Source organism: Microchirus variegatus, assembly GCF_963457635.1.
Source record: "Microchirus variegatus genome assembly, chromosome: 4".
Taxonomy (NCBI): Eukaryota; Metazoa; Chordata; class Actinopteri; order Pleuronectiformes; family Soleidae; genus Microchirus; species Microchirus variegatus.
Window position 1 is genome coordinate 22507663 of NC_139805.1, and position 9717 is coordinate 22517379.

At 42.4% G+C, this 9717-nt stretch overlaps 1 protein-coding gene across 1 annotated transcript in view; it reads left to right on the plus strand.

The window, feature by feature from the left end:
* ralgps2 (Ral GEF with PH domain and SH3 binding motif 2) overlaps nt 1-9163 on the plus strand; it is a 49249-nt gene extending 40086 nt beyond the window's left edge. The window contains exons 9-20 of the mRNA XM_083888525.1: nt 651-788; nt 1850-1940; nt 2084-2151; nt 2272-2410; nt 3039-3190; nt 3628-3682; nt 4979-5056; nt 5942-6047; nt 6586-6678; nt 8405-8510; nt 8905-8996; nt 9083-9163. Coding sequence (XP_083744651.1) covers nt 651-788; nt 1850-1940; nt 2084-2151; nt 2272-2410; nt 3039-3190; nt 3628-3682; nt 4979-5056; nt 5942-6047; nt 6586-6678; nt 8405-8510; nt 8905-8996; nt 9083-9112 — 1148 coding nt within the window. The 3' untranslated portion in view covers nt 9113-9163. The remainder of the gene's footprint in view (nt 1-650; nt 789-1849; nt 1941-2083; nt 2152-2271; nt 2411-3038; nt 3191-3627; nt 3683-4978; nt 5057-5941; nt 6048-6585; nt 6679-8404; nt 8511-8904; nt 8997-9082) is intronic.
* Nucleotides 9164-9717: the final 554 nt, after the last annotated feature.

Below are 9717 nucleotides of genomic sequence, written 5' to 3' on the forward strand. Positions count from 1 at the left end.
GTGGAACAAAGAAAAAGTACATTTTGTGATTGTTTGAATAAAACGGTACTTTAAAATACACATAGACATGTTAATGCGGACTAACACAGCCAGACAATGTGTTTGGGAGTCAAATTACTATTGCATGCATGCGTTCAGCTGGACCCACACTAGCCATAGTGCTCTGCTCATGTTCCGCTGTACACGGCACGCTCCCCCAGGCTTTGACTCAGAAATAATATAAGAAGTCGGCGCACAGATGAAGAAGAAGAAGAAGAAGCAGGCAACACCGAAGAAAAACGAACAAAATCCATGCCAGTGCATTTTTGCACTGACAAGGAGACTGAATTTATGCTCTCTCGGCTTAAATAATTAAATATTTTTTAGTTAACCAATGCCTTAACTGTGCATATAAATGTTTCTGAAGCCAACTCCAGATAGTGTCCAAAGAATTGTGTCTGAACACTCTCCAAAGTGTCTCGCCATATTCTCATATGGCAAATTCATAGGGAGATAACCAGGAGAGAAACACATTTAGCTCGTTTCAGGCAATCTTCAGAGAATATCTAGAGTTTGAGGCATCTGTGAAAGCAGCTTGAAAGTGTTGGGGGAAGACGGTTGTAAATTTCTCCTGATTGAAATTAAAATATGTTTGTTTTTTTCTGTTTCAGGCATGTACCTGTCCGATCTGACCTACATAGACTCCGCCTACCCCTCCACAGGCAGCATACTGGAGAACGAACAGCGATCCAATTTGATGAACAACATTCTCAGAATCATATCGGACCTGCAGAGATCCTGCACCTATGGTGAGATCATAACCACGCACACACATCAATAATAATAAAAAGAAAAGCTGAGTCAGTTTAAATGCTGCTACAGTCAGCATTGTTTGCCTCGTTACCTCATTTTTCTGTCGCCGCAGAGACGGCGAGAACACAATCTGCTATTCATCAATACGCCAGTGTGCGTTTGGTGGCAGCTGTGTAAGTTCGAAAGTCAAATAAAACATGCACATAATTACACAGTCTTCAGACAGACTTAACCTCATCTGTGTTTATTATCATTGCTAATTTATGGGTAAAATTGGCAAAAATCTTATTGTCTAATTGACATTTCGCCACTTTGAGCAACACATAAAGGGCAGAATAAATGTCTCAGGGAAACACCGTGTATGGAGAAGGACCTGTACACCCACAGATGGTCGAGCAGGTCTTGTTGAGATACGGCCAGGCTGCTGCAGATCTCTTGTTTTTCCCTCTGTTGGACATCAGTGCACCTCTGGGTGTGGATCATCCCGGTAGTGCCATTATGGCCTTCCAAACGCTTTGCTGGTAGTTATGATACATGATGATGGAAGAAGGACCCACGACCTCCTCCTCCCATACACATGAACCTCCTTTTCCCAGGCTCCAGGGAGATCCATCACCTCCACTCAGACCGCACGGCGCTCTGAGCCCCGGCCCCCGTGAGAGGCAGGGACTGCCTCGGCATGTCATTGACACCTTTCAGAGTGCAAGGGCCTCTTCCATCCACACTCTGTACAGTGGCAAATGTTGTGTTTTTTGAGGAATGGTGTGTGTGCCATGACTCATTATCCCTTTTCAGTTTTCACTGGTGGACTTTCTTCAACACCAGGCTGAACTGAAAATGCCTGAACTGATTTTCATTTATCTTACTAGACGAGGAACCAGTAAACAGTGCCTGTGTTTCAACTCCTGCACTCAAGCAAACGTTATATACACTTACGTTATTGTTTTTGTCAAAATGATTGTGTGTAACGCGTCTCCTAAATCTCTAATATGTATCGTAAATAGATTTCGGTGTCAATGGTTAAATATAATTATAATAATAAATTTCTCTTTTTCAGATATACCAGTGCTGCCTCACATACAGAAGTATCTCAACTCAGTCAGGTATATCGAGGAGCTGCAGAAGTTTGTGGAGGACGACAATTACAAGTACGTTTTCTAATTTGTCTCTGAAGCAATTTTCTGCCTGGAAGATCAAAAATAAGTGTTCTATCCTGTTTTGAATTGCATGACTTTCTTTTGTTCAGGGTGAATTTAATCTAATGGGTTTATGAATATATCTTTGTATTCAGGTTGTCACAGAAGATTGAGCCAGGCACCAGCACACCACGAGCAAACGCTTCCAAAGAGGATCTTGTCGGTGAGTTTCTGTGCCAACCCCGTTGTGGGTGTGAGATATCGAATAAATCTATGTGTCATCTCATTCTCGCTGTTTTTCTAAGACTGTAATCCTCTCTTTTTGTTTCACATTTACCTACAGGCCAGGAAGCGTCTTCATCTCCTCTCTGCGGTCGTAAATGCACAATATCAAGTGAAGGACCCAAAGTCCCCGCCACTCCGCCCTCCCCCAGGAACCTGCTCCCTTATGGACACAGGAAGTGCCACAGCCTGGGCTACAAGTCAGAACCAGTTCTCTGATATATGTTAAAGATCCCATATTATGCAAAATCAACTTTTTAATCATTTAAATCCTTATTATTGTGAAAAAAGATGACTCACTCATGTTTTTGTGGTCCTCCTCAGTCTAAGTACAGGAGATGAAACACGCAATGTTCACTTCTGCTTCTAAATTCCTGGAATTGTTGTCTCGCGGAGCTCCACTTTGTCCGTAAAACACGCAAGAGTGCTGGCGAGGGCAATGGAATCCGAAAACCGGAAGTCAGCAAAAAGTTCTGTTCTTGGCTCCACAGTCCAGCACAGAGTTTTACACAAATTTCCAGCCTCAGAGGATTTATCTGTCCAGTGGATACATGTTATATATGACGGCAATGTGCCTGCTAGAGCCTGCAAATGATCACTTTTCCAAATGCTAACTACTGTTAGCTCCCAGCAGCCTCTGTGGCTGATGTCATTTCCTGTCCCTTCAGTTACGTTTTACTTGTTGTTTATTGTTTATTAGGACACCAGAGAACTAGTTTAACTTGGAGAAATAGGATATAATATGGGACCTTTAAAGATGATGTACAAACACAGTTTTAAATACCAAATGTTCTAAACTAAAACATGCTGTGCTTTGTGTCTCCACAGTTTTATTCATAAAATGAATACAGTTGAGTTTAAAAGTGCTACGTTCCCCAACGCGGGCTCTCGCCATCTGTTGGATGACAGTGTGATGGAGAGCCACAGTCCCACCAGAGGACAAGCAGAAAGCTCAACTTTGTCCAGCGGCATTTCACTTGGTAGGACTTCAGCATTTATGTTTACTGGTCAACAATCAGTTTAAAACTGAATTTAATTAGGTTTTTACGCAGTGGAGAAAGTGTTTAGTCAGCTCCGATCTGTATTTTTAGGACCCAGAACTTGCTTTCTGGCAGTGATGCAAATTCCTGAATTATATCTGTTGCAATGCTACCAGCTGTTAGCCATGGTTTATGGCAAACCTTCTTTTTACAATTTGGAACAGCACTCGATATGTTTTATTTCATCACTCAGATCAGTTAAATGATTGTTTTAAAGTAAAAGATAGAAAAATATTGCTAAAATACCAAAGGACAAACCAAACTGGCTATGGGAATGGTGTGAATCAAATCCCATGTTATTATAGTATGAAAGAGGCCTAACATGGTGCAGTTTCTTTTCTTCACTGTGACTAACTCTTTTTGTTATTTGTGTACAGGGAGCAGCGAAGGCTCGGAGCTTAGTGAAGAAGTGTCTTGGCCGGCTTTTGAGAGGTAAGGTTAATGATTTCTTTATCGCTGGTGCCTTTCCTTCCATCACATTCACATGCAAAATCATGAAATACTCTACATTCCCCCGATTATCATTGACAAGTTTACGAAGCTCCGGCGTCAAGATACGGCTACGCAAAAAAAAAAAAAGGAAGAAGACGATTTGCCAAATTTCCTCCACACACAGCATGCACAGTTCTTGCTTTCAATCTCACAGTCAAGGCAATCATGCATTGTCACTCCACCGCTGCTTTCAGATGCTTCTGCTTCTCCGGCGGCTGAAATATAAGCGTAAAAAATTATTTACATTAATATCCCTCCTCAGCTAGGAATCTCACTCTTCGTACAGGTGTCTCGTGCCGAGTGAAAACATTCTACCAGCCTGGAAATCATCCTAATCTTCTTTTCAAAACATCATACTTTTAAAGGTCCAGTGTGTTTTGCGAGTGCATTAGGGAACTAGGGTGGCCCCCACATACCAGAAAGGACTCACTCTGCCATGTTCTCCTCTATCTTTGATGGTTTATGCATCACATTTGTGTGCAGAGTCATTCTTCTAAATTTATGTCGTAAACTTCTACACTACCGTTCAAAAGTTTGGGGTCACTTGTCCTTATTTTTGAAGGAAAAGCACTTTTTTTCAATGTATAACATTAAATGAATCAGAAATACACTCCATACATTGTTAATGTGGTCAACGACTATTCTAGCTGCACATACACATGGTCCAGCAACCATCTCTCCAGTGTTCTCATTGTACATTGTGTTTGCTATTCGTGTTAAAAGGCTATTGAATGATTAGAAAACCCTTGAAAACCTTTGTGCAATGATGTTAGCACAGCTGAAAACAGTTTTTCTGGATCTTCGACCAAAGCAAAGTTATTAGTATTTTGCTGAATAAACTCTTGATGATTAAAAGTGTGACGTTTAATGGAAAATGCAAACAAATTGGTGACCCCAAACTTTTGACCGGCAGTGTACATCGGAACAAGTCCATTTGGGTCATTATCTAATCCTACGACAACCAAGCAATTAATTATTAAAAAAAAAAAAAAATCATTATACACTTATACAAACATACTTAAAAAATGCACACATGCACACACTGGACCTTTAACCTCTTGAATAACATCCAAACACACATCCAATAAACTCTTCTAACCAAAATAACCACTTCTCATCCAGCCCTAACTCATGCAATTTAGAAAAGGCAAAAAAACAAATAACACGACACCCCGAACAGCCTTAACAGTGTTCCGTGCCCCCCTATTCTATCCTATTTCATCCTATTCTGAACAGGACTCGGTTCTATCACTCTCTGGGCCCAGTGACCCGAGTGGCCCGCATCCCCTACAGAGGAGTCCTGAGGCCCAGCAGGTACACACATCCCGACCGGAACCAACCTGACCTGAATCAAACCCTCTCTAAACCTCATGCCCTTCAGTCCTGACAAGGGGCCGCTACGTGCTGGTGCTTAGCGTGTGTGTGTGTGGTGCTGGGTTTAGCATATGGTGCTGGTGTGTGTGTGCGCGTGTTGGTGAAATCACATATTTGGTGAAGGGCAAGGAAATCTGGTTGACCTCATGATTCTTCTTTTTTTTTTTTTTGCCTCGTATCATCAATCTACTTTTTATTACCTTTCCTATATTTCTTGCATGTCTGCCTCGTGCACACACACAATAACACACTCTTTGCACACACATCTGAGCTCAGAGTGCTCCGAAACTTGATCGGTTTCCAAACCTGGAGCTAAAAATGAGTTTCCACAGTGGACACACTGAGCTCGTCCATGTGTTACTGGAAACAAACTGTTACATCCTCATTCCTAAAGTAGAGAACAGACTCTTCAGGTTTTTTTAGCGCCAGTTCTCATGGACACTGCTGCATATTTGGCTTCCCTTTGCGGTTAGAGATGGTCTCTCTCTGTCTCTCTCTCTCTCTCTCCGTTTCCACCAGGCTTCACTGGGCTCCTGCAATGGGCTTCCTGCTCTGATGCTCCAGACAGACACAATCTGCACACCACCTTGCCCATCTCTGCTCTTTTTGTTGTCTCCTGCAATAGCAATGCTAACGTTAAATATGAGTAAAATCCAGTCAAGCAGAGGGTGAGAGGTGTCTTTGCAGATTGCGTCCACCTTTTTCCACTAGCCCATCTCTTAAAATGGTCTAATAAGCATACATGCATGCTCTCATGCATGTTTTCTCGCATGTGTGTTTGTCTAAATAGTGTGTAACATGTTTTTTTTTTGTTTTTTTTTGCAGCTCTGCGGAATCCGAGGAGCTGGCCGTTCACTTGTATCCCGGAGCAGTCACAGTGCAGGGGGTGCTGAGACGGAAGACCGTGCTCAAGGAGGGCAAGAAACCAACAGTGAGCACACACACACCCACACCAAATAACAAAGGCATATGGCTGTACACATGCAGGTGCCTGTATGCTGTTCATACACCAACACCTGGAACAGATGGGCTATACACGCTGTCTGGGGAGCACAAATCGCACCCCAGAGACAGTTAAAGCTGCTGAACATCTTACTTTCTGTCTTTATTCCTGATATTCATTGTCAGTGTCTTCCTCTCTGGCTGTGCTTCCATTTATTTCCACTGCTTTTGTTTCCCTTTTCCTGCTGAAGTCATTTTTTTATATATATATATGTATTTGCACTGAGATTACTCTGCCCTGTTATGGCTGGAAACAAACCTGGAGCCCCTTATGCAGCTAAAATAACTTTAAACTGTCATAAGCGGTGTGGGTGATTTACGAGCATCTTTGATGATGTAACAAGGGCTAAAGAAAACAAAAAACAAAACCCCAGTCTGGATCTGTTGTCAGGAAAACTCAGGACTAATAATTGCCAGGTTCATTTACATATCCACGAGTGATAGTAATTTCAACTTTGCTCCTCCAGGTGGCATCTTGGACCAAATACTGGGTCGCCCTCTGTGGGACCCAGCTCTACTATTACCCTGCCAAGTCCCTGAAGGCCACTGAGAGAAAACATGTAAGTCTGATACACTTTTCCATCGATCCACGGTCAGATTAAGAATCTTAAGGCTGCGTTCATGCCCAACATTTTTGCAGCAGATGGGAGAAATTCTGCGGGGTTTACTGCATTGGTTTACTTTGGCCTTTGAGCAGAGATAGTGGTGCAAACCATAATAAAACCCTTACACATCTTCCATTTGAAGTGCAGCTGTTGATAGACGTGAGAGTAAATGTACCAAATCACCCAAAAAACACATTCGGCTTTTATAAGTAAACACCACCTGAAGGACATTACTTACTTGTTCTTGTGAAGTTTACTGACTGAATGATCTTGCTTTCATTTGGTTCTAGATTCTGAAAGTCTAGAACTAAAACTGTAAAGTGTATTTTCTAAATGTAAACAATATAACCAGATGTTTGTTATATTCAAATCGTTATATATATATGTATAGCAGTGTTTTCGTCTGTGTTGGTGAGACTGCTGCAAACAGGTTGGAGGACGAATGAAAATGCAAAGAAGCCTCAGAAGTGAATTCTGCTGCTCAAAAACCACAATCGTTCAGCTGTAGTATTGTTTGACGGAGCCCGTTTCCAGACGATGGGCGCAACATACACATAATTTTTATCATATTTGTTCATGAAGCCCTAACAAAATTTAGCCCCCCTGCAGATTTAAGTCTAGAAATTATTTATTCACTGTATAAATATGCACTCGTCTGCAACTTCTTTATGTTAACACAAATATCTAATTATTATAATAATATCTCACAAATTAGGAAGGTGGTTCAAGTGATTTTGAACATGGGGCTGGTCTGGGTATTTCAGAAACTACTGATCTACAAGGATTTTTACACACAACTAGAGCTGCAACTAACGATTAATTTCGTAATCGATTAATGTGTCCATTATTTTCTAGATTAATCGTTTGGTCCATAAAATTTTAAAAAATGTTGATCAGTGTTTGTCAAACCTGGTAATGATGATTTTCTCTAATGTCTTGTTTTAATGATTTCTTTGTTATGTGGAGCAAAGAAACAAGGAAAATATTCACATTTAAGAAGCTAAATACAATCAGAAATCTTGTTTTAATCATGAAAAGCTTCAAACGGATTAATCGATTATGAAAATAGTTGACCATTTCTAGAGTTTACAGAGAAGGGGCCTGAAAAAGAGAAAACATCCAAACATCACGCCTGGTTGATACTAATTCAAATTGATAGAAATAGAAAGAATTCAAATAAAGTCCACGTTACATCCGAGGAATGTAGAAGATCATCCATGAACCCGCAACACGTTGTCAAACCTCAAAGCAGCAGAAGAACCACACTAAACATTTTATTAGGAACACATAATACCTTTAATACGTGGTCGATGAATGCGAGTCAGGCTACACATGCGTTGTCTGCCTCGACTTGATGGGAACATTCATTGAGAGTGTACAGGCTCTCGGAGGAGAGTGAGGAAATGTGAGATGCAGTGTGTGTGTGTGTTTGTGGGGGGGGGGGTGGATTTGAGCTGCAGGGGGATAGACAGATGCTAGCACTCATTGAATAATGAGACCAATGACATCACCGCAGTCCTGTGTGTCACTCATTGGCTAATTAGAACCTTGTGTAGTGCACACGCAGGCCCACAGGCCAAACGCACAAACACACACACACACACACACACACACACACACACTCCCACACAAACAGGACTGTGTAATACACATTAATTCTGTTTATTGTTTCCCCACTCAGTTCAAGTCGACGTCCAGTAAGTGCGTGTGTGTGGTGGGTCTGATGGCCATGATGGCCGATGATCCTGAGCATCCGGATGTCTTCTTGCTGACGGACTCGGAACACGGTGAGAATAACACACACACACAGAAGGAAGAGATGAAAAGGAAATGACTAATTCAAGAAATCATGCCTCTCTGTCTCTCTCTCATACACTCACATAGTTTTAGCTTAATCCCAGTAGTTCTAACGCTTGATTTCCCTGCGCCGCAGTTTGAAAATCACACTTGTTGTCGCGTTCCAGCTGTTTATGAGCGCACAAACACAAGCATGTCTGACTCTGTCCTGAACTTTTCCACCATGACTTTGTTTTCCTTTTCACCGGCTCGAGCCAAAGTCGAGTCCGAGCCGTCCTTTCCTCTCCGGAGTATTTGAGGAAAAAGCGGGGTGGAAAAGAGAGAGAGAGAGACTTGGAAAACTAACACTGTTTGTCTCTGCTTGCTGCTGCTGCTGCTGCCTAGGTAACACCTACAAGTACCAAGCGGGGAACAGAATGAATGCGTTGCTCTGGTTCAAACATCTGAGCGCTGCCTGTCAGAGCAATAGGCAACAGGTATGGAGACGAACAAACCACACACACACTCTCACACAGTGTCGGGTTTTAGCTGTTAACACAAATGTCCCTCTCTTCCTCCTCAGGTGCCAGCCAATCTGATGTCATTTGAGTGACCGTTGCTGGAAAGTGTGAAGGAGAGAGGGATGAGGAGACGGACGAGAAAACGAGTATTGACTCAGTAGTGGAGTGGGAGATTTCACTGCCATGAAGCCCTGCCCGCCGATTCTCCTATTCTAGTCCCGGCCTCACTGCAGCTTCACCTGCCACCACTGCCTTAACTAGAATAACCCTGTGTGTGTGTGTGTGTGCGCGTGTATGGATGGGAATGTTTTGGACGTACTAACTACTGAACAAGGACCCGGACCACTGCTCTCGTCTCCCGTCCGCTCTCTGTCTTTTTATGTTTTAACTGCGAGTGTTCAGCACTTCAGTGGAGCCACAATCAAACTCCTCCTCCTCCTCCTCCTCCTCCTCCTCTCTTCTTCTTCTTCTTCTCTCGCAGACGGACAGATAATAATTTGCTTTCTTTCATTCAGGCTTCATCATTCTATTTTAATCACGTCCTCGCCGCGCTCCGAAGCTCGATTCTTTCTTCTTCTGTTTTATATGCAGAGCTGCGAGCGAGACTCACACAGCGCACACTCACATTGGACGAACTCATGTGACTTTTGAGAGGGTTTTTTTGGGGAAAAAAACACCATTTTAATGATTCGGTCGA